The sequence below is a fragment of the Typopeltis vanoorti genome, chromosome 12, assembly GCF_054136105.1.
Source record: "Typopeltis vanoorti isolate ZY-2024b chromosome 12, IOZ_Tvanoo_1.0, whole genome shotgun sequence".
In the NCBI taxonomy this organism is placed as follows: Eukaryota; Metazoa; Arthropoda; class Arachnida; order Uropygi; family Thelyphonidae; genus Typopeltis; species Typopeltis vanoorti.
The window spans coordinates 24,964,858-24,991,091 of NC_143560.1; the positions used below are offsets into that span (position 1 = coordinate 24,964,858).

General features: G+C 35.2%; 1 protein-coding gene across 1 annotated transcript in view; it reads left to right on the top strand.

The window, feature by feature from the left end:
* Positions 1 to 26,234, top strand: part of Vlet (COMM domain containing 10 protein valette) — an 88,917-nt gene that overhangs the window by 40,099 nt on the left and 22,584 nt on the right. Inside the window, exons 4-6 of the mRNA XM_090401690.1 lie at positions 6,840 to 6,911; positions 15,531 to 15,614; positions 23,198 to 23,362. Of these exons, the coding sequence (XP_090257816.1) occupies positions 6,840 to 6,911; positions 15,531 to 15,614; positions 23,198 to 23,362 (321 nt within the window). The remainder of the gene's footprint in view (positions 1 to 6,839; positions 6,912 to 15,530; positions 15,615 to 23,197; positions 23,363 to 26,234) is intronic.

Here is a 26,234-nt window from a genome sequence, read left to right on the forward strand (position 1 = left end):
GTTACTACGTCCAATGCTGAGAGCCAGGTTTTACAAATGCCAATGATTTAGGCCACAACATATTCACCAAAGCAACAAACTCAACCACTTACTTTTTTTCTAATGGCCTGGAATTTGTGTATACACATAAAAAGTTACTTCCTTGCTTTTTCTTATACTCAGATCTACAGTCTGCTTGGCCCAATTGGGCAGCTTTCTCTTTTTTCCTTCCCTAGATGCACTCATAATGTCTGAACCTAAACCATAGTCCACCCCTTCAGCAGATTCATAATTGTGCCCATTGACATTCTAATCACTATTACATCCTCACATTCTGTCTGAACTTATATGCACATCCTCAGTGTTCCTCCCAAGATGATCTAGTTTCCCTGACACTTTGCATTAGGTCTCATTCCAATAAATTTTTTAGGCATCTGATGCCAGATCCATTCAAGTGCAGGCCATCTCTCTTACACAAGTCTTTTCCACCATCAAACTCGCTCCACACATCCAAAACTTTGCACTCATTTTTCTACATATCTTGTGCATTAAATCATTTGCTATCAGAGCCTTCCTTCTTAACTCGGTTAAGATGGAAGGTTCTGATAGAAATTCATTAATTCAGCTCCCTATCTGAATTAATAAATTTCTTCAATATCTCCAAGTTTTGCTTCTTGTTTTCAACTGTCATTTTTTTTTTCTTGAATAGTGTGTTATAGTATTGTCTACATTTCACCTGTAAAACCTACTCAGCTATAAATTTCTTTAAACTTTCTTACACATTTTTCTTTTCAGTATGATATTAATTTTTCTACTGCTTAAACCTGTGTGATTACTTGAATTTCAAATCTGTATACTCTTGTATCCTGAATTAGTGTAAAGATCAACAATAATATACCTCATGCAGAGGTTTCTGTGGCTAAGAAGTTCAATCGAATCATTCTGGTTTTGTGACCATTTTTTTATTAAAAAAGACTGTTTTTTTAAACTAAAAAAAAGTACTAAAAAACAAACCCGACAAGTTTCGTTAGTCATCAGACTAACATCTTCAGGGGTAAAGATAACAGTTTAAAGCACAAACTATAAGAAATTACGAAAAAACAAGTTCATTTATTGGTATTATGAACATCAAAAAAGTTCATTAAAAAAACGAATAACAGATCTATACAACCATTTATACATGTTAGCTGGAAACAATGCTATTTGATGTCACGTTCTGTGGTTCACTTTCACTCTGTCCAAGGTCTGAACTGGGTAAATTTTTAATAAATGCTGACCAAACTTGATTTAAAATCAAGCCTCGATTTTTGTTGCATTGAGTAGGAATTTTAATTATATTTGCTGCCTCTTTGAATTTTCTTATGAAACAGTTTTTATCAATGTAGGACATGTTTGTTCTGTCCCAGAGTACATCATGACCAGTAGAAGCTGTGTGAAATGCCAAGCCAGACTTATTTTCTCTCTTTTTTTGTACATCCTTTTGATGTTCGCTCATGCGGATTTCTCCCGATCTCCTCGTCTGGCATACGTAGCAGATGCTTCAGGAACAATGGATATATAAACTCCTGGTTTTTTCATTGGGTGATGTGGAGGTTTCAGAGGATGAAGAGATTTTGATATTTTTTCAAGTGGCAGGAAAGTCACTTTTATGTTGTACTTGTAGAGAAGTTTGGCTAATTTATCTGTTACATTTTTGATATAAGGAAGGGTGACTGCATTCTTGAAGGCTTGTTTATTTAAGTTTCTTGTAGATGCTGTATTGAGAATTTTCTTAATTGTTTTAGTTTTGAAACTATTCAGTTGTAGGATCTGTGTTAAGTATTATATTTCTTTCTGCTTTTCTTCTGTACTGGGGATGCTGTATGCTTTATCCCTTAAGGTTTTTATGAGGCCTATTTTTTGCTTGGGATGGTGGTGTGAGGTAGCATGATGGAATCTTCATGTGTTTGTTGACTTTCTATAAATGGAGAACGATAATCTGTTTTTTCTTTCATTTATTTCTATAAGGATGTCTAGGAAATAATATACCTCATAAGATTTTTCTTTTATCTCGTGTCTTCTTTGCATGTCTTCACATTGCAACATCATATTAATGATTACTAGTCCATGTCATGAATAGAAATCCAGCAGACAATTACCATTATTATTAGATTTGTCCTTTCTCCAAATTTTCCTAAAACATCTTTGTATGCCTGGGATTCATTTACTCTTCTGATGTTGAAATAATTAACAAGTACCAGCTTTCCATTTTGTTTTTCTGCTGCTTTCTCTAATGACTCGAAAATTTCCTCCATTTCTTCTTTAGGAGAACCTTCTGTGGGACTATAGGTACTAGTAACTTTTGTTGTCATAATTCCTTATTTTGAAATTTGTCCTTATAATACTTGAAATCACTTGATAATCAAGAAGTTTATCTCATGTTTGGTTGAATACTGTTGCTACCTGTTCCTTTTGCCTGTCACTGTTGCCCGATTATAATATCCTGTTTTATTTAGTAGGATTTTGCCTGTTGTAGTCTTCTTCATGTTTAACTGGGCAATGAAATTTCATCATGCTGTATCATTATATTTGTTTCTGATTTAAGCCAATACAGAATATGATTTAGGCAGCTAAGTCCCAAATTGCCAGTCTGTCCTTGTTCTTACAGTATCCACTGGATAATACCTACTGATAGGACAGCACATGAAGGTAAGGATTGGACCAAGGCCCTAATCTGTTCACTGCATTCCTTGAAGGTTATATGGAGGTCACCTACCAATTATCCATCTTTGACCCTTAGGATTTTTCTTGATCTGATTGGTTAATTTCTTCTCATACTGTACTTTTGCTGTCTTGACCAAGCAACTCACCTTACTGACTCCTTGTACTCCTTGTGCAACTTAGTATTACCAGTGTGATCTTTAAAGGCCTGTGGCATAAGTATAAAACAAATTACACAATAATCCCAGTAATTAACTTTAATGGAAGTACAGCTCTTTCCTACTGAAAATAACAGTACATCATCAGTGTGTAAAAACAAGCAAATCAAAGAACAGGAATACCAGGTACATACAACAATTGGTTTACCAATTAAAAGCGGTTGTCATGAGCTAGAAATTAATAAATAATATTAAAAATATTTTTGATGTTTTTTGATGAAGATTCTCATTTTATGTAAACATCAAAAATAGTTTTAATATTATTTATTAATATATTTGTTTCTATCTCGTGGCAGCCGTTTTTAATTGGTAAACCAATTGTTGTATGTACCTTGTATTCCTGTTCTTTGTGTTCTTTGATTTATCATTTCTACAGACTGATGATGTATTGTTATTTTCACTATGAAATAGTTATACTTTCATTAAAGTTAATTACTGTGGTTATCGTGTAATTTGTTGTTTAGTATTACTGGTATTTAATTTGTGCTGCCCCATTGCCTTCTTCCTGACTGTGCTTTTGTTCATTCATTTAGCAGTGTCAACATCCACCTGCATTCTGCAAAATTCCCACCTGCTTTTCTTCACAGAAACCCAACTTTTAGTCTCTTCAAGCACCCATTTCATCCCCCCCCCCTTTCAACTTCTTTCAGCTCAAAGGTGGCATTTGTACATTACATTACATTTGCTTTAATACCATGCCAAAAAGCATTCAACTTTCAATCTCCCAATCATGGTCTACTTTGGCTGAAAATCTTTCTGCTGCACTTTGTCAAATATATATATGTTTGTCTATGTCAATCTCCCAGTGTCACTAACCACTCTGACCTTTTCCTTCTCTGACTTCACAGACCAAGCAGGTAGAGTTGCTTAGACATTTGTCATCACAAATAACCTTAGACAAATTGGTCACATGCCCTGCAGAATACCAGATAACCCCCAAACATTCTGTACCTCTTCCTCACTGGTGAACCCTCCAAATATACTGTGAAGGGTCTATATACCTTAGGTAATTCAGACCACAACTTTTTGCTTATCTTCCCTCTCTCACCACCACCAGTAAACACTCATATAGCCATTTGTAACTAAGAGTTGTCTGACATCATAAGAATGCCAAGTGGGATGACCTTTGAAATTTCTATGCCTTGTTCTCTTAGCTGGATTATTGCCTTCAGTCTTCTGACCCGAGCATATACTCCCCATTCTATATTTAACTCCCATCCTCTAATATAGATGTGCCAAGGCTGTAGAAATGAAAAACCAAGCATATTGCAGCTAGCTATCATCAAGACTCCACCTTCCCTCACTGTTTATACCAAGTACAAAACAGCTGCAAAAAAATCATCTATGCACCAAAAAACTATTTCCAAAGAGCCAAAAGCAGGAAACTTACATCATGACCAAATGGTAGCTATGCGTTTTTGTCTCTTACCAAAACAATTGGCCATAACTTTTGTCCAACACTGTTCCCACTGGCACTGCACCCAGATGGGCCTATTGTATCACCACTTACAGAAAAAGCCAATCTCCTGACATCATACTATTCTTTAAATGCCTGCATAATTGATTTTGGTAAATGTTCCCCAACCATTGCAAATATCCACACTCAATGCCTTCTCTGCCCTTTCACCAGAAAATGATCAGAAAAAAAAAAATCCTGTCCAAATTAGATACCCAAAAAAGTCCCCTGTCCCTGATGGGGTCATGGGACATTTTTGTGCCATTTGGGCATGATGCAATTTCCTGTTTTGCTAATTTCTGATATTTTTGGTATCTAATTTGGACAAGAGACAGTTCCTCTCATTAGCCTCAAAATTTATGCTCCAGAATTAACTGCCATTTTATGTTGGCTCTTTATGCTCTGTTATTCCACTGACATCTACCCAATACTCTAGAAATTAACCTATGTCAAACCTATTCCCAAGAAGGGTGATAAATTCTTACTGTCAAACTACTTCCCAATCTCTCTCTCTCTCTCTCACTTCCATTCTCTCCATAGTAATATAAAGGACTATCAACACCCAACTCCTATGCTACTTTGAAGATACTGGACTAATGAGTTGAAAGTTTATTTTTTCACTTGGTTAGAGTATAATAAAATTAGTTTAATCCTTTATCCAAGTGTGAGCAAACAAAGTTTGCACCTGAAGTATCTTCAGGACTAGGGTAAAGTGATACAACACCAGGGCAACTCGTTGCAAAGGTGGAGAAAGCTACCAACACTCCTAACTCAGTATCTCCTATAATGCAAAACACATCTCCTTGCAGATATGTCTAATGTTCCACTATTTCCACTAGGGCCTGGCTCCCACTGAAGAGACCTCAATAAAGGTCGAAACTAGTCTGGGTAGTGGCCCTTCCTTTAATGCATAACATTAGACATATCTGCAAGGAGATGTGTTTTGCATTATAGGAGATACTGAGTTAGGAGTGTTGGTAGCTTTCTCCACCTTTGCAACGAGTTGCCCTGGTGTTGTATCACTTTACCCTAGTCCTGAAGATACTTCAGGTGCAAACTTTGTTTGCTCACACTTGGACAAAGGATTAAACTAATTTTATTATGGACTAATGAGTAACTGCCAGTATGGATTCTGCCATTGTCATTGACCTATGAGGGTGGTCCCATAAGTTTCCAACCTGACTAAGTTTTAGAAGTGATAGAAAAAAAAACAACTATGTCACGTTTCAATATAATTTCCCTTTACTTCAACACACTTTTCACATCTTTGAATTAACATTTCTATGCCCTTGAAAAAATAGTCTATTCTTTTGTCTGCAAAATGGCCTAAAACTGCATCTTTCACCTTGTTATCTGCAAATATTTTTCGTCAAAGGTCTTTCTTCAGTTTCGAGAAGAGGTAGTAGTCGCTGGGTGCTAGATATGGGCTGTAGGTTGAGTGTTCAGTCTCCTGGAAGCTACAGTTCTTCACTGCAGCCATTGCAACAATAGCTGGAGCATTGTCGTGAAGCAGGCGAACACCATGACTCAGCATTTCTTGTCTCTTCTCCTTTGTGGCATTGCACAGTTTGCGCAGGAGTGAAGCATAATATTCTGCATTCATGGTGGTATTCCTTTCCTTGAAGTCAATCAAGAGAATTCCCCAGCAATCCCAAAAGATTGTTGCCATGATCTTCTTGGTGGACTGAGTGACCTTGGCTTTTCTCGGTGGTGCTTCGCCTGGTTTGCATCACTCCATGGATTCCCTTTTAGAAAGAGAATCATAACAAAAAGACCATGGTGACAATGGATTCCAACATTTCTCTCTGATTCTCTTGGCAAAAAAGTTCTAAAAACTTGTAGGAGTAGGTCACATGATGCTCTTTCTGAATTGAAGAGAGAAGTTGTGGCACCCACCTTGCACTGACCTTCATGTGAAGCTTCTTGTGAAATGTGAAAGACAGTTGCTATAGAAAGCCCCAACCTTGCTGAGATTTCTTTGAGCTTCAGCTGTCTGTTATTGAGCAGTTCCTCCTCAACAAGAGAGACGTTTTCTTCAGTTGTCACTTCCACAGGCTCATCACAAGTATCATCTTCGATGCTCTCTCTTCCTAGGCAAAACTGTTTAGTCTATTCCTTCATGGTGGAATATGAAGGGGAAGCTTCCCTATAAACACCATCCAATCACGTTGAAAAAAATCATTTGACACGTACGTTATTCAAGGTATGTGTAAAATGAATGAACAAAAATCCTTTTGATCTAAGGAATACATTCACATGTTGCTGTTAAATAGCTCTTATTTTATTTTTTTCACATTATAGTCTAAATGTCACTTAAATTTTACTTTTTTTAGTTGGGTTGTATACATTTTGTATATAACTTGCAGGGTTTTTTTTGGGGGGGGGGACTTTTACTCCTGCTAAAGAGTAGAAGTAAACAACTATTAATATTCATTTACTTATACTAATATTTACTGAACTTGATTATATTTATAATTCCATTGTAGGCAAGTTATCATATTGCTAAACCTGAGATGTTCAGTCAACAGTTAAACCAGCTAAAACTAACTGAAGAAAAGGTAATCAGAATTCGTTATAGATTTTAGTTTGTTTATTATAAATTTGGTACTAGCTTCTCATTTATAATAAAGGAATAAAAAGTTACATACCAAATCTAGAGTGACCAAGATTTAGTATACAGTCTCTAATAACTCAATATAAGGGTTTGGTTTGACCAAATGAAAACTAGTCTCCTTCCCTCCCTAAATGTAGAGTTTTGCATCATAGTAGCTATATTCTTAATTGTTAAGAGCTATGATTGCCAAATTCAGGATACAGGCTCATATGAAGCAAATGGCACATTTTTTTCTCAGCAAAAGCTGCCTACTTGAAATATTTAGAATTGTATCAATATCTACACACTGAAAATGGGACATGCAGAAATGGTCAAAATAGCAAATAGAAGCCAATGTTTCCACTGAGAAGACCGATAAAGTGATCATTTATTCAAGTACAAAATAAAAGTTTTAAAATTTTTTTTTTTCTAGGAATAAGAAAGCATCTCTTTTTTTCTCTTTTATTATATATTCTTCGAAATATTTTTTTTTTGCATCAATCCCAAATGTGAAAGATTGAAAAACTAATATAACATCAATTGCTATGTGTAGAGACTAAGAGGTAAGTATGAATCTATTGCTGTATTTTTCGAGCAACTCAAGATTGTAATCTTTGGAGAAGATATTGTGTGTGGAGGGAGTTATTTCAAAGAGCTGAAGTAGATGGAATGAAAGAGAGGTTGATTCAAGCTGCTCATGTCTTTTATAATCTTAGAAGAAAGTGAAGAAATGGTGGTGGTGGTGGCCCAGATTAACAGAACATTGTCAATGAAAATGTTTGTAGAAGAAATATAATGCAGAAACAAAACATCTATGAGAGCAGTTGGAATGAATCTGAGAACTTGGGTTGGGGGTCTGAATACCCTTTAACATTTAGAATGCAGTCCTTTGATTGCATTTCATATAATATCAGGTCCACATTTCAGTTTGTATGGATTTCTGGTTTGAGCATACTACTTTATGTAAACTAAAATTTTCAAATGACACATGCATGGAAAATTAGAGTGGCTCTGACTGCCAAGTATGAGCATACATTTGCCTATTGTCTCCTTCCATTACTCAATGATAATGATCTTATCAATTTAGAACAACAGCATGCATTTGAATATGCGGGCAGTTGTGAAGTAGATGAAAATGAATATCAAAGGAGTTTACTTTCAAAGAATTCAATGACATGCTTTGCACTCTTCAAACTTTAAAACAGCAAATTATGGATGGTGATCCCAATGTTGAATGAAATGCAAGTTTGCTGAAACTTCAAGAAAGATATTAGCTACTATAGAAAAATGTATGACAAGAAGCATTAAGGATTGCTGCAGGTAGGTTTAGGATTTATTGGCACATGGATACCTAAGGCCATATTGCAGAATGGCAAAGATTACAGAAGGTTAAGGGTTGCTGATGTCATTTAAAGAAAAAATAATAATAAATAATAATAATATATATATATATATATATATATATATATATATATATATATATATATATATATTGACAGTTAAACTGATTACTTTCCAGAATGTGTGGATATAGGCATACTTCTGGAAACTCAACATTTGAATGGTGACAATGTTTCACTTGGTTCTTGGAAAAGATGATCAGATTTAAATTTGTTTGAGCAATATACCTAGTTTGGTTCCAGCAAACTTTATCGCTAATGTCATTGGCATGACAAGTGAGGCCATATTTATCAGATTAAGTATTTGATGTAATCTTGGTATTCTTGAATTCTTATTGATTTTTGTTTAGTTCTGTTGAGTTCCCCAACAGAAGACATTCAGTTGAATAGATGTAGTGAGCTTGGTGCATGAAATTTTGGTAATGCCCATTCTCTGTGATGAATAATAATGTGAAGATGGACAGATGGATGTGCTGGCTAGTAAAGAGTCTGATAGACAGAAATTTTTATTTATTAAAACAAACAAACAAATACAAAATTTTAATTTATTAAAAAGTTGTGGTAATTCAGTTCTTGATTGAGATCAGACTGCAAAGTTGCCATTCACAAAATGAAACCAAATACAAGATCGAGAGAATATGGTACTTGAAAGTTAGCTTTCTAAGTGCATCATAAAATAGTCTGCTAATGCAGAAGAGATAGGTAAATTTAAATAAGTTAACATTTTCTAATAAGAAATCAATTTCTCGAAGTGCTATTTTGGTGTCTTTGCAAACAATGAAACGTTGAAATCAGTGCTAATTTTAATATAAGATCTAGAGTGGCAAGTATGGTCACTCTAGATTTTAGATTAAAATAAAATCCTACACCATTAAGACCAATGTTGTAGATCAGATGTAGAGGATAATCTTCTTTAGGCATCATAAGAAGACCATAAACTATCTAGTTCTATCATGATGAATACATAATTTGTCAACTGTAGACATATCTCAAGACTGTACGTGGTGTAATAATTTATTTAATCAGTTTTATTAACTTTGCAATAGTTCTCTTCTGATTATAATAAGTAGATCTTTCACGCAATATTGAGTTTGTGGTTATACTCAGTAGCATTTATTAGAACTGTAGACATATCTCAACACTGTACATGATTTTGTGATGTAATAATTTTTTTAATGTTTTATTGGCTTTGCAATCTCTTCTGATTACAATATAATAGGTAGATCTTTCACTAAATACAATATTGAGTTTGTAGTTATACTCAGTAGTATTTATTAGAACTGTGGCGTTAACTTAGTTGCTACTTATGTTGATGATGTTACAATACAAAGTGTGTAACATTTGCAGTTCAGAAGGAGATATTTACTGGAGGAGGTTTTGCTATGCATAAAATCTGGGCAAGCAAGCAACTAAAAATTAATTTGTTTGGAATTGTTTATGTTTATTAACACACAAAAAATTTGACCAATATTTTTTGTGTGTTAATTATTCACTTTACAAATATGACACATCTTAAAATGAATAATAACCTCTATGGCAAGGGCTTGAAGCTAGTTTTGTTAAATGAAGCTTACAGAATCTTGAGCTTTAGTTAAAGAAAACCAATTTAAAATCTAGACTCAAGTTTCTTAAATACATCATAATTCTGATATTTTTCCTAATTAAAAGCAAACATTAACTTAGTTACATATGTAGGATATATATATATATATATATATATATGTGTATATATATATATATATATATATATATAAATAAATAAAAGTGATCAGGGCTTTACTAATAGACCAATGACCATTGTCAAAAAGCAAAATAAACAAATCAGAAATTAAAGATCTTCATAATACTTCACAAAATTGTCTCAGCCAGATGAGCTCATTTCAGGCACAAACTTAATTTGGAAATTCAAATTGTTAGAACAGAGAAATCACAACAAAGTTCACCTGCCACCCACCTCTGTTCATAATGAAGAAGTCATGAATTTAACCATTTGGCCTCTTAAAGAAAATGAATTTGCTGTGAAATCAAAAGATCTCAATTTTTCTTTAGTTTCGCTTGAATACTATACCTAAAAATTTCTGGCAGGCATTTTTATTTTATTTTATTTTTTTTAAACAGTAGGTGCTAGTGCACATTCTTTGCTAGCAGAAAAAGTTGAAAATTAAAACCATACTGCATCTATATGCCACGTGTCACTATTAATAAAGGTAACAGTATGCTGTACTATTATGTACCATCCCAAAAAAAAAAAAAAAAACACTGATAGTAGGTGTAAAAAAGTATTCAGAAATTATGTGTAGATGAATCTAATTAAAGTTTGAGGTTTCTCAGATTTTTTATGAAGCAGAGTGAAACCTCTGATGAATATCTTCTCAGAATTGCAAGTGATTTTTATGGGGAACCCATCCACAGAAGGTTAGTCAACACCACTAGTAATGTGGATGGTCAAGAATGAACTTGTTCACATTTATATGCTGAAGACCTGTGGATTATATTCCTTTGGAAACATAAGATGGTAGACTGTTCCAGACAGCAGCAGGAAAACATGAACAAAATTAGGAGAAATTTGTTCTGTGAGTTTGGATGTACTGGGAAGGAATGTTGATTAGTTGCTGTACACATGCAAATAGTTTGACACAGTGGGGTATTATTAATGCCAATTCTGATGAACAGTGGCTGCAGTATTCATAGAAGATGCAAGCAGCAGAAACTGAGTGACTGTGTGAATCAGTCTGACTGCCCTTTTCTGTTCAGAGTCTAGTATCTTTAGGAGCTCTTAGGGACACCATCCCAGATGTGATAGCAGTATTCATTGGTCAAATGGATTTGTGATTTGCATAAAATTAGTAGCTGTTTAGAGATAAAGTAATGCTATGAGTAAAAAAGAGAACCTAATTTTTTGGATGTAGAAGAGACAATATTTGTGATATCTTTGTGCCAGGAGAGAGAGAGAGAGAGAGAGATTTGCAGTTAGCATTATCCCAAGAAAATAAATCTCTTTGTGCATTGAGATTTGGGTGTTGTCAAAAGTTTGGCTGGAAGAGAAGGGTTCTTTTATTGTGGGAAATAAAGTGGAGCTACATTTTGCTGGCATTGAAACCAATAAGGTTATCCAAACCCCCCCCCCCCCACTGATGAATGTTTTGGAAATCTGAATTTAAAGTATTAGTGGTCAAGGTTCTGGAAGTAGCAAAGATTTGTGCATTGCCAGGTCAGGTTTGCAAAAGAAAAGTATAGAGAACGAATGGAGGGGGGGGGGGGGGGTGAGACCTGGTTAAAAGCAAGCCTTGGAGATATATATCAAGGGCAACCATTTGAGACAAAAAAAAACTTTTCCATGGTTCAGTGTTGATGGTTTCCATTAATTTGGATAGGATTGAGGTGAGAAAAATTGGACAGTACTCCTGGAGCACAAAAGCCTCCTGGACCTCCAAAAGGTCAGTTGGAGGAATGCCGTATGAGGCCAAGGAACTTTTTTTTTGTATCCAATTTGAGCAGAATTTTTCATATATCTTTTTGGTGAAGGGTCTAACTGGGTGTTGAATGTTTGGAATGTTGGAGACATTTACTAAAATCAGCAGTGTAAGAATTGGAGAAGTAGGAAGCCAGGAGGCATTTTACTTCCAGTTGTCTTTTTCTGTGGGTGATGATGCAACAGAACCATCAGGACGTAATAGTGGTGGGAGCAGTGTTGGGCCAAAGTTACAACCAGTGGCTAGAGACTAGAATATATGGCTGCCATTTGGACAGGAGGCAAGTTTCCTGCTTTTAGCTTTCTCAAAGTCAATTTTTGATGTGTTGATAGTTTTCTTGCAACTTTTAATGGTTTTAATATAGATGGTATAGTTAGATGGCATTCAGGATGCAAGCTAGTTATGGTATGCTTAGCTCTTCTCCTGTACAGCCTTGGTACACTTGTGGGAGAACCAAGGCTTAGATAGGGATGAAAATTTAGGGTAGAACAGGAAATAAATGTTTCCATGCCAATTCCTTTCCACTAGTAAGGAAGTGGTCTGGTAGGTTTGTGTACTATTTGCAGTCTTTGGTGATAGCATATTTCTTAGCCTCTCTACCAGCTTGATCTCTGTAGTTGGAATAAGAGAGCCAGCAGGTGTTGTGAACATGAAAGTCTCTAAGAAAGATGCCCTCACTATTAGAAAAGTTGTATTGAAGAACGTTGATATTTAAAGAAAGAAAACCAAAGTCCAGCAGTTCCAAACAGCTATCAAGCCAATGAAACTTTAACCAGAAATGCTAATAAAAGATGAATATATGGGCTCTTGGGTATAATTCTTATTTTTAAAATAGTGCATTTTGAAAACTGGTCAATTTTGTCATGTAGTACTAATGCTAATTTTTTTTAACCCATTATTAGTACTAGCACAATTTTGTATCAACTACCTCTCTTGCTGAATTACTGTGAAAAATAAAAAAATAACATGTTGTAACGATGTGGAATTTCTAAATACCTAGCTAAGCTATGGAATCAGCATACTATTTCTTGGTGGATCACTAGTTTCCAGTTTTTGCAAATTCTTGTTTTTGATCCAACTCTCAGATCTATACCATTTTTGGTATAGATCTGAGAGTTGGATCAAAGGTTTAATTTGATCCAACTCTCAGATTTTAATTTGATCAAAGGTTTAATTCAACCCATTATTAAAATTTAATAATGGGTTGAATAATCTGTTACAGCTAAACAGCTGTACTGTTATATACTTGTTATAAACCTAGTTTTTAATAAACAGTATGATGGTTTATCCTATCTCCATTGTCACTCTGTCTGTCATTGCCTATGTTTTCTATCTAGCAAGCTAGTTTATATATTTTGCTGAACAAAATCAGCTGATGTAATTTTAGTTAACAAGTCTCTTATAAAGGTTTATTGGATATGATTGAACTTACTATACACATAGACGAAGCATTTATATTCTGTAGATATACACTTATATTTCACAATGAATATCTTATCACTTCATCTGTGTGAACATACGAAAAGAATGGACAGTTATACAAAGCGAGAAAAAAATGACAACATATGTTAGAGTGCTTTCTTTCTTTCTTTCTTCCTTCCTTCCTTCCTTCCTTTCTACTGCTCTCCAGCTAGTCACTTGATACTGTTAGGAACTGAAAGAAAAAACTAAACAAAATCATTAACATAGCTAAAAATACTTAGCCAGTGGGCAGCGGAGTGCAAGACTCATTTCAGTGATGTAAAGGTCTAAGTTGGCTACATTTATTCAGAGACCAAGTATGGACCAAGTTTTTTACACTTCAGGTTTTAGGCAGTGGAGTGCAAGGATGCCAAGTGGATAAGTTTTCAGAAATTTTCACACTTCAGGTTTCTAATAAACAAAGTGGTGGTCATATCAGATGATAAAATTCATCTATCACCTGAAGGCATAAACATCCATACCTGCAGCAAGACTTTTGTCCCCATGGCTTTGGTTGGACAGCAGAAATGCCGTCCACTCAGCTAATCAAGCCAGCAAAAATTGGACTTTACTAGTTCCTCAAGACCCTATTGAATATTTAATCAAATATACGCTGTTGAAATATTACAAGATAGCACCATAGTTTTGGATCTTTCACTCTTGCATTTTTCATCAGCTGATCATGTTGCATAAAATCGATTTTGGTAGTCTGTTACCATTGCCGTAAGCCACTGATGTAGCATTTTATCATTACCTCTTTCTTTTGATATCTAAGTTTTTCCACCATATCCCATTGAAATTATACAATGTACAGTTAACTTTAGGGATGTATCTGTTTCACATATGGTATAATAGCTGATATGCTAGCAAATATATCAGTAAGTTTCATTCAAAAATATGTGTGTTCTCAATATATATTTCAATATAGTGAAATAATCATTGGGATGAAATGGGATTCAAATAATTCACCTCCATCCATCCTTTGCATCTGTAGTTTCCAGTGGCACGACTTTGCATCTAAGAGACTTCTTGGAGTAGCAGTGATATCTAAGATGTTGAAACTGTTATGTAAATCTATATAAAACAGAACTCCTCTATACCTGTTTATTCTTGAAAAGGGGTAGGTAGTCCTGTTTTTTTTTGGAAGGAAATCAGTCAGTAGTTAGTTTCTACATTCATCATCACTGGAAGATGAATTCATGTCATGCCAGTGGAGAAATAGCAGTGATGTGAAAAATACGGTGGATAACTGCTGCGATGTTGTGTTTCTAACCCTATCTGGCATTGTGTAATTTATAGGTATGGTTAATTCTTCAGTTTGTGTTAGTTAAAAAAAAAAAAAAAAAAAGTAAAGTTTTGTTTCAGAGAAAAAAATCATACTTACCAGTGCAAAAACAAAAAGTCTAGAAAAAGTTCTAAGTCACTGACTAGAATTGAATCTATAAGATCATTCTGCTGATCTGACATTACCAGAGTGCCATGCAGCTATTATATGTGTTAAAAATAAGCCCTTCCATTACTAAACAGTAAATGATATGAGCCAAATGGGATTTGAAATTTTAATTCAAATATTGTATTATGCAAAATATGTGATGTAGATAATTTGTAAAAAAATAAATAAATAAACGCATAAAAGACATTGAAAAGGATTTACGAGGGAAATGGATGACACGGTTATAGTGGAATATGGAACCACTGTTGTATATATTTGTTCTAATGGTCAAGTAATTTGACTCTTTATGAATCCAGTTTTGGTGATGACAGGACAATTAATCCTGTTTTCAGAATTTGCTTGTCTCTGACTGGTTTGTCTAGTTTGCAAAGCCTTTATACAAGACAAACTTATTTTAGCTGAAAAAGCTATGAGTTCCTTTATCTTAAACCTGATCCAAACTCAGGTCTTTCCAACCAAAGCATATTGTCACTGCTGACGGCACTACAGAAGTGCTCCAAATATATTTAATTAGAAAAAATTTTGCAGTTCTTTTGATTGATTTTTATGTCATCCATAGGGGAAAAAAAAAAAATTCATTAATCCTGAAGTACTTGTTTGAATCATATTCATTTGAAGGCAATTTAAGATGAATATTACAATATCAAATTTAGAGATTATTTCCACATTTCTGAATCAAATGAAATTATTTGATATTTAATTGGAAATACATTGTTTCACTGAAGCCAAAGCATAAGTTATTTTTGTGAGTAATGCATTTCTTGATATTCTTTACAGTTTCTTTTTTGAAATTTCAGACTTCTGCTATTGTACAAACATGGACAACTAATGCTCGGATTGTGACAGAAAGAACAAAGAAAAAGTGCATTGCTCCATATCAGGTGACAATGGTTTATTTTCTTTCAAGTAAGGTGGATTTTAATAAATCTTTCTTTTAACTTTTTAAGCTTTCTGTGATTACAGCATTCTATACATTTCAGCAACAGTAATCGGCTGCTAGAAAGTTTGATAGTGTTAAGCAACATCAAAAGTAAAATAACACATTAACTAGTTGACATTTGCTAGATTTTAAACCAGCATCTTCAGAACATGAACAACTTGTCATAATGTACAGGCAGTGACAGTAAAGAGAAGTTTTTACGATTTTTGGGTTGATCTTAAAATGACAGCTTCCCAATTTTTAGGTAATACTTATTGGAGTTAAGAGAATGTTTGATTGCTGTTCCTGACTCTAAAAATAGTCTAATATCTGAAACAGTTGTAATCATTTATGTATAGCACATCAATTTTCTACATCTAATCCTGTATAAAGTGGTATACCATAATGGCAGGGAATGTATTTTGTTCTCTGAGACAGATGTTAATAGAATTTCCTGTCTATTCTGTAGTAGGCTAAAAGGTGCATGACACTCCTGGATATGATAGAAGATGGAGTTTGTTCTTTGGTAAGCAGATGGGGTTGCTAGTTTGAATAGTTTGAACATGGTATGAAAATCATATTTATTTAGTACTTGGCTATCTTTCCAGATATATGTATATACATGTATCCCAGATAGAGAGAATAGGAAATAGGAATACTAGTACTTAAATAAAGAGCCAATAGGCTTCACTTCAGCGATGTAAAATTATTTAAATTAAGGGGATATTAAATCCCACATTATTTCAAAGCTGAATAAGAAACTCAAAGATAGAAATCGAAGCGTTTCATGCCGAATATATAGCAAACTATAAAAGTTTCGGCGGGTTGTAGTGTATGCTAAAACACATGGTTCAATACCAGGGCAACTCGTAGCAAAGGTGGGTAAAGTTCTGATCACTATTCTTAGTATTTCCCATAATGTAAAACATGTCACATCTCCTAGGAGATGTGTTTTACATTATGGGAAATACTAAGAATAGTGATTAGAACTTTACCACCTTTGCTATGAGTTGAAAGTTCCAATCACTATTATGCCCCATTGACACCATATAACTGTAGCGTTTTGAATAGCTTGTCTCTTGGCACCTTGTCATATGCCTTTTCCAGATCTACAAAACTTAAATACAGATCTCTGGTATATTCTCATGATTTCTCAACTATCTGTCGTAAAGTGAAGATCTGCTCCTGATAGCATCTATTTGGCCTGAATCCAGCTTGTTCTTCAGCAAGCTTTTCTTTCACAATTCTTATCAATCATTTCTCAAGTATACTTGCATAAATCTTACCAGGAACACCTAGTAGGGAAATTTCTCTGTTATTCTCACATTCAGTTTTATTTCCCTTTTTATATATGGGTACTATGAGAGCTCTACTCCAATCATCAGGAATTCGTCCCTTTGTCCAGGCCTTCTGAACTATGCAGTGCAGCCACTGTAAGACTTTTATACCACCATACTTCAGCATTTCTGGTCGAATATCATCTACTCCTGCTGCCTTTCTACATTTCAAGCCTTTGATGGCTTTTTCTACTTCAAGTATGGATATGTATTCCTGACTGCATGCCTGGTCAGTGTTTTTTACCACAGTGCTGTTTCATTTAGCAATTTTTCAAAGTAATTACTCCATACTTCAAGGATATCTTTTTCTCCTGTTTACATGTCACCTTTATCATCTCTAATTCCTTTACAGCACTCTTTCCTCCATTTCTAAGCTTCTTCAATAACCTCCAGAATATTTTGCCACGTTCTTGATATTTATTTTCTATGTTCTTGTCAAAGTCCTCCCGGGACTTTTGTTTAGCTAGTTTTACACAGTGTTTAGCTTTCTTACATTTGTCTGTGTATTCTCTAAGAGCATAAGCTGGCTTATTTGCCAGAAATGTTTGATATGTATTCTTCTTTTCCTTCACTGTCTCTTTAACTTCTTGTGTCCACCATGGAGTCCTGATTTTTCTATCCTTATAGACAACCCCTCACCACATGCCTCTCTGGCCGAATCAGTCAGGGTTTTCTTCAAGGCTTGCCACTGAATCTCAAAGGTTTGGTTCGTGTTCTCAAACTCTTTCATTTTTCTTCAATAATCTTTGTGTATTTTAGTCTACGGTTCACATCTGAGAGCTGCTCAACTTTTATTCTCTTTACAACTTTCTTATATGGTATTCTTTTTAATATGAAATTCAATTTTATTCTACATCAAGACTAAATAGTGATCACTTCCAATTTCAAATCCTCTGTACACTCTGGTGTCCTGCACCAGGGAGAAAATATCAGTATCAACAATAATGTAGTCATTGATACTTTTCATATTCCTTGCCTCTTCTCTCCATGTGAATTTGTGCACATTTTTATGTTCGAATGTGGCGTTAGTAATAACCAGTCATGTCCTGAGCAGAAATCCAACAGGTATTTGCCATTATTATTAGCTTTGCCCTTTTCTCCAAATTTTCCCAAAATATATTTGTATGTCTGACAATAATTTCCTACTCTGCTATTTAGATCCCCAACAAGGACCAACTTTTCCTTTTTTATTGTGTCAGTCTTTCTCTAAAGCCTCAAAAAATTCCTCCACTTCTACATTAGTAGAACCTTCTGTGGGACCGTTGGTAGAAATAAGTTTCATTGTCCAGTTCCCCATTCTGATATTTACCCATACAATCTACTTGAGACTGCCTGCCATTCAAGAAGATTAGCCTCATATTTCGTGTTGAATACTATGGCTACTCCTTCTTTTTCTTGATTGTTATTGCCTGAATATAACAGTTTGTATTTATTGTCAGAAATATCTCACTAGTTTTTGTCTTTTTTGTTTCAATCACCCCTATTATGTCGATCTGGTACTTATCTAATTCCTCAGCTAGCTCCATTTCTTTGCCATTCAGGCGTCTTATGTTGATAGTACCGATATTTAACTGTAGTGATGTTGAGTTGGGGTGTGTTTTCAGATTTGTTCCAGTAGCTGACTTTTCGCTGTTCACCCTGGTTCCCTGTCGAAAACAATGGGGACCTTGTTTAACCAGGCGATACCCCATCTGGCATGCAATTTTGTCGTGTTGTACCATCGTTCTGTATTTTGGTTTAATCATCATCATCAAATTCCTGACATGTACCATCAAGGGGTATACAGGATATGATAGTGCTGCATGAAAAATTTACATCATTACTAACTTCCTATCTACAATTTTCCTCTAAATCAGCCTGTTACTTGTCAAGGTTCCAACATTATCAGATCTTATATATCTATCATCTAAGGCACATTGTACCGTATCAATATTAATCCACCTATATCTTGGTCTTACTCTGGGTCCTTTTCCTGCCAACCTGGCAGAGAACACTTGTTTTGCTAATCTTTCCTCGCCCATTCTGTTTAACTGACCATACCACCTGAGATTAGCTCTGCTAATGCATTCCTGGATAATGTCAAGTTCTTTCCTAATATCCTCATTTTTAATATGATATTGCCATTGATGCCATCTGTTCACACCTCTAATTTTTCTCAGGACTCTCATATCTGCAGTCTCTAGTCTTTGGTCAAGTGTTTTACTTCTGAGCTAGCTCTCAGATCCATAATTTAAAACTGGTTTGAACACTGTCTTGTATACAGCTAATTTAGTGTTTCGACTAATTACTCTCTTATTCCATATGAATTTATTCAATTGACTTCCTACTATACCAGCTTTGTTGGTTCTGTTGTCTATTTCCATATTTAATTTACCATCTTCACTAAAAATTATGCCTAAGTATCTGAATTGTTTTACTTGTTCCACAGGTTCTCCGTTCACAACGCAATTGCCATTTTCAAAGATTCTACCTATTTTCATTGTCTTTGTCTTTTTATTGCCGACCTTCATACCTTATCTATTACAACAGTTACTCAATTTAGTCAGGGAATCTTGCAAACTTGTAGCAGATTTATTTAGAAGTATAACATCGTCTGCATAAAGCAAAGAGCTGACATTAACATCTCCAATTCTGATATCATGTTTAATACCACTTTCTTTCATAATGTGATCCATATAAATAATGAATAACAGAGGGGATAATGTATATCCTTGTCTGACACCAGATTTAACCTTAAACCATCTTCCTGTACTTCCTTCAATTCTAGCTGCTGACTTACAACTGAAATAAAGACCAAGTATTGCTTGATAAAATGCCCCATTAACACCATATAACTGTAGCATATTGATTAGCTTCTCTCTTGGAACCTTGTCATATGCCTTTTCCAAATCGACAAAACTTAAATACAGATCTTTGTTATATTCCCATGCTTTCTCGACTATTTGTCATAAAGTGAAGATCTGATCCTGACAGCCTCTATTTGGCCTGAATCCAGCTTGTTTTTCACCAAGCTTTTCTTCCACAGTTCTTCTCAACCGTTTCTCAAGTATACTTGCATAAATCTTGCCAGGAACACTCAGTAGGGAAATACCTCTGTAATTCTCACATTCAGTTTTATTTCCCTTTTTATATAGTACTATGAGAGCTCTACTCCAATCATCGGGAATTTGTCCCTCTGTCCAGGCCTTTTGAACTATGCAGTACAACCACTGTAAGACTTTTATACCACCATGTTTCAGCATTTCTGGTCAAATATCATATACTCCTGCTGCCTTTCCACATTTCAGGCTTTTGATGGCTATTTCTACTTCAAGTATGGATATGTATTCATGACTGTATGCCTGTTGAGTGTTTTTTTTACCACTCTGCTGTCATCACTGGCTGTTTCATTTAGCAATTTTTCAAAGTAATTAATCCATACTTCAACGATATCTTTTTCTCCAGTTTTCATGTCAGCTTTATCATCTCTAACTCCTCTTACAGCACTCTTTCCTCCATTTCTAAGCTTCTTCAACAACCTCCAGAATATTTTGCCACCTTCTTGATATTTATTTTCTATATTCTTGTCAAAGTCCTCCTATGACTTTTGTTTAGACTTGTTTTACAGAGTGTTTAGCTTTTTTACATTTGTCTCTATATTCTCTAAGAGCACCAGCTGACTTATTTGCCAGCAACTATTGATATGCTTTCTTCTTTTCCTTCACTGCCTCTTTAGCTTCCTGTGTCCTCCATGGCGTTCTGATTTTTCTATTCCTTGAAGATAACCTCACCACATGCCTCTCTGCCTGAATCATTCAGGGTTTTCTTAAAGGCTTGCCACTGAATTTCCATGGTTTGGTTCCTGTTCTCAAATAGTTTGAAGCTGGCTTTGAAGTTTTACAACCGGATTCCCTTCCTGACATCAACCCTCGCCATTTATCCGGGCTTGGGACTAGCACCTATTGAGGCTAGCTTGCCTCCTTCGGTGGCTGCATAAGACAAAATGACTTAGCAAGATAGGAATGACTCACCCCTGGCCCTCGAATACTCTAATAGCATCAGGGGGAAGGAGCAAGGAGAGGAGAAAGAAGCAAAGAAAGAAGAGGAGGGACCAGTCTACAGAATAATATAACAGATGTATATTACATGAAGTAAGGCATGGTCCAGCATCTGGTACCTCGGGTATGCCATGCCCATACTCACTAAAGTGAGCCCTTGAAGGCAGAAGCTTGGGTGGCCAAAGAAGAGATGGAGGGAACTGGTAGAAGAGGACTTGAGAATGAAGAACTTGGATGTGGTGACAGCCCAAGACAGGAAGGTGTGGAGGAGACTCATTATCAACAGTGACCCCACTTAAGCAGGAGAAGCTGCAGAAGAAGAAGAGGTTCCTGTTGTCAAACTCTTTCATTTTTTCTTTAATAAGCTTCACATGTGAGGCTGCTACAGTTGACATCTGAGAGCTGCTCAACTTTTGTTCGCTTTAAAACTTTCTTACATGTTATTCTTTTCAATATGAAATTCAGTTTTATCCTGCTCAAGACTAAATAGTGATCATTTCCAATTTGAAATCCTTTGTACACGCTGGTGTCCTGCACCAGGGAGAAAACATCACTATCAACAATAACATAGTCAGTGAGATTTCTTGTCTCTTCTCTCCATGTGAATTTGTGCACATTTTTATGTTGGAACATGGTGTTAGTAATAACACCATGTTCCAACAGGTATTTGCCATTATTATTAGCTTTGCTCTTTTCTATGTTGGAACATGGTGTTAGTAATAACACCATGTTCCAACAGGTATTTGCCATTATTATTAGCTTTGCTCTTTTCTCCAAATATTCCCAAAATATTTTTGTGTGTGTCTGCAATCATTTCCTACTCTGCTATTTCGATCCCCAGCGAGGACCAACTTTTTCTTTTTCATTGTGTCAGTTGCTTTTTCTAAAGCATCAAAAATTTCCTCCACTTCTATCTTAGTAGAACCTTCTGTGCGACCATAGGCACAAATAAGTCTCATTGTCCAGTTCCCCATTCTGATATTTGCCCACATCACTCTACTTGAGACTGCCTGCCATTCAAGAAGATTAGCCTCATATTTAGCATTGGATACTATGGCTACTCCTTCTTTTCCTTGATTGTTATTGCCTGAATATAACATTTTGTATTTATTGTCAGAAAGATCTCACCAGTTTTTGTCTTTTCTTTCAGTCACCCCTATTATGTCGATCTGGTACTAATTCATCAGCTAGCTCCATTTCTTTGCCATTCAGGCTTCTTATGTTGATAGTACCGATCTTTGACTCTGGTGATGTTTAGTTGGTGTGTTTTCAGATTTGTTCCAGTAGCTGACTTTTCGCTGTTCACCCTGGTTCCCTGACTAAAACAATGGGGACCTTGTTTAACCAGGTGACGCCCCAGCTGGCATGAAAATTTGTCATGTTGTACCATCATTTTGTATATTGGTTTAAGCCAATAAGAATACAATTTGTTTGGCTAAATCCCAAATTGCCAGCCCATCCTTGTTCATCCAGTATCCAGGTAGATACCCAACAGGGTGCACCACGAGAAGGTGGGGATTGGACATTAGGTCAGAAGCCCTGGTCGGTTCTCTGCATTCCTTTAAAGGCTATGTGGAGGTCTCCTCTCAGTTATACTGCTTTGACCCTTAATCACCACTCAGGGTGTAACCAATTATTTTTCCTCTTCTGTTAAGGTCACCTTTGTTTTCAGCATGTGTTTCTTGAATAAGCAGAACATCAATGTTGTTTCCTCGTATTTTTCAGAGATAATCACATTTTGCTCTGTTAATTTCCTCAATATTCAGTTGACTAGTCTTAGGCTAAATTCCCATTTTTTGTCACATCATCAATAAAATCAGTGTGGTTTGACTGCATGCCTTAGCCAGGAGAACTAAGTGTTAGACTGGCTCCCAAATCATTCTAGCTCAATTAGCCTTACCTAGGGTGCACCACAAGGAGGTGAGCTAGATTACATCCCATCTGGTGTAATAATACCATGGGATAATAATAATAATAAAAATTTTCAGTTCTTTTAGAGGTTGAGTTGGAGCTTGTTATTATTATTATGAAGTTATTATACCTGTAGTAGTTAAATATTAAGTGTTTTGGCTAGATATCTAATTCATTACAACTACTAGATTTTTGTATTACAAAAAAAGTTGATATATGATTATATTTTGATCTTCACTTAAACATAACATTTTATTTAGTTAACCAATGTGAACTGGGATATTCGACTTGAGTTGGCTCAAACAATTTTATCAAAGTTGAAGCGGCCATTGTCAACAATTGAATTCCAGTTAACTTCAAGAAGTGCTTCTGAACAAGTACATCTTCAGTTTACACATGAACAGTTATTTGATTTCTACAATCAAGTAAGTCTAGATGAGTAAAGTAATGCACTATAAAATAATTAGTTTTATCAAAAGTTGCAGTAATTTTAAATTTCATATATAATTTTTGCAGTTTTAGGGATTAATTTTATGTGAAGAAAATTGTCAAGATGCTAAATAAATGATTAAATACACACCATCTTGGAATGACAAAATAACTTTTAATTACCCATGGCATCTCATATTTTTAATATATGAAAATGTCTAGTAACAGATTTAAGAAATAATGAATGAGCATCAAACAATAACAGATACATAAATTGTAGGGCCAGTATCCAAGAGTGATCTTTTGATTAGAGCTGTTTAAGTGATACTTTAATCAGACATCAAAAATGACAACAATCTGACTTCAGTCTCTCCTTATCATTTGCCATTCTACTTTCTTGATGCTGGTTTGTTTTTGCTAAATGAGCTGTGGTGAATATAAAATATTTCTCATTCTGGTTTAAATAAATACCATCTAGATGTTGTAGATGACTGATGGCTTTCATCACTGTCATCTAGAAAAAAAAAAAAAAAGCAGAGTGGTGGCACCAATTTGTTTCTTTAATCCCCCCCCCCCCAGACCACCTGAAGTGGATAAAACCATCCTGTTCTGAAATCCATGTTTGGACTGCAGAGCAACATTGCAAGTTCTCTCTCTCTCTCTCCCCTTTCCCATCTTTCCCATTTTTGCTTGCTTTGCCTCCTTCAATTTCAAAATGTTATCATTTCAAGGCTGTGAGGAACATGCAGAAAAAGATAGAACTCGCCTATTGAAAGATCATAATCTTCATTGCTTATTTTGGAAGTTATTTTCACTTGGTTAGACTATAATAAATTTAGTTTAATCCTTTATCCAAGTGTAAGCAAACAAAGTTTGCACTTGAAGTATCTTCATCGCTGAGGCAACTCGTGGTAAAGGTGGACCAAGTTCTCATCACTCCTTGTCTTAATATTTCCCATAATGCAAAGCACATTTCCTTGCAGACATGTGTAATGCTAAGCATTAAGGGATGGGCCACTACCCAGACTGGTTTTGACCTTTATTGAGGTCTCATCAGTGGGAGCCAGACCCAGAAGTGGTGATACTAAGGCAGAAGCAATGGAAAAGTCATATTTACCTATATGAGTTGCCAAAAGGTGGTACCACCTTATTATTAAATTACCCTGGATTCAGAGAAAGATGTTGGAAGTTTTTTCCCACTTGGTTAGACTATAATAAATTTAGTTTAATCCTTTATCCAGGTGTAAGCAAACAAAGTTTGCACCTGAAGTATCTTCAGGACTGAGGCAACTCGTGGTAAAGGTGGACCAAGCTCTCATCTCTCCTTAATATCTCCCATAGTGCAAAGCACATCTCCTTGTGGACATGTATAATGCTATGCATTAAGGGAAGGGCCACTACCCAGACTGGTTTTGACCTTTATTGAGGTCTCTTCAGTGGGAGCCAGACCCAGAAGTGGTGATACTAAGGCAGAAGCAATGGAGAAGTCATATTTACCTATGCTATATAGTCCTGAAGATACTTCAGGTGCAAACTTTGTTTGCTTACACTTTGATAAAGGATTAAACTAAATTTATTATAGTCTAACCAAGTGAAAAAAAAAGTTTCTAACATCTTTCTCTGAATCCAGAGTAATTTAATAATAAGGTGGTACACCTTTTGGCAACTCGTATAGGTAAATATGACTTCTCCTTTGCTTCTGCCTTAGTATCACCACTTCTGGGTCTGGGTAGTGGCCCTTCCCTTAATGCATAGCATTATACATGTCTGCAAGGAAATGTGCTTTGCATTATGGGAGAGATTAAGACAAGGAGTGATGAGAGCTTGATCCACCTTTACCACAAGTTGCCTCAGTTCTGAAGATACTTCAGGTGCAAACTTTGTTTGCTTACACTTGTATAAAGGATTAAACTAAATTTATTCATTGCATATTTATCAAAGGAAACAAGAAATAAAGGTGTTGGTTGGAAGCTTGCATGGATCAGTAAAAATAATATGATTGTTGGGGAGATACAGATTAATCATCAAGGAATTAAACTTTCACCTACAGTTAACTTAAACACTCTCCTTTTTGCAGACGACCAAATAATAATTACAAATTCTGAAGATAACTTACAGAAAGCTATTTTAAATCTAAATGAGATATCCAAAGATTATGGTATGATAATATCAACGGAAAAATCAAAAACTATGGCCTTTAAAGGACAAGATCCAGCAAGAACTAAAATAGTATTAGATAACAAGATCTTAGAACAGGTGAATTCATTTAACTACCTAGGATGTATGATCACTTATGAAAATGAAAAAGATATAAACATAAAAATTGCAAAATATTTAAAAATAACAGGAGTAATTAACTCTATATTTAAACCAAACCTAGTTCAAAAACAAACCAGGCTAAAAGTATACAATACATTAGCCCTACCGGTCTTAAGTATGGAAGCGAAATCTGGACAATAAAACAAAAAGACAAACAAAGATTAACAACAGCAGAAATGAAGTTTATGAGAAAAGCTGCAAAGTATACCCTATTTGATCACAAAAGAAACGAAGATATTATGAAAGAATTAAACCAAGAACCAGTAATTGAAAAAATTAAAAAATATAAACAAAAATGGATGGAACACGTTCAAAGAATGAAAACAGAAAGATTACCAAAACAAGCCTTAAAGTACAAGCCATTAGGAAAAAGAAAACCAGGACTTCCTCTTAAACGATTCAACGATGACTTCTAAGGCCGGAACAGGCCATACTAGGCCTAAATCCTTGATACGTATGATGATGATGGTATTTATCAAAGTAAACAAGAAATAAAGGTGCAGGTTGGAAGCTCGCATGGATCAGTAAAAATAATAAGATTGTTGGGGA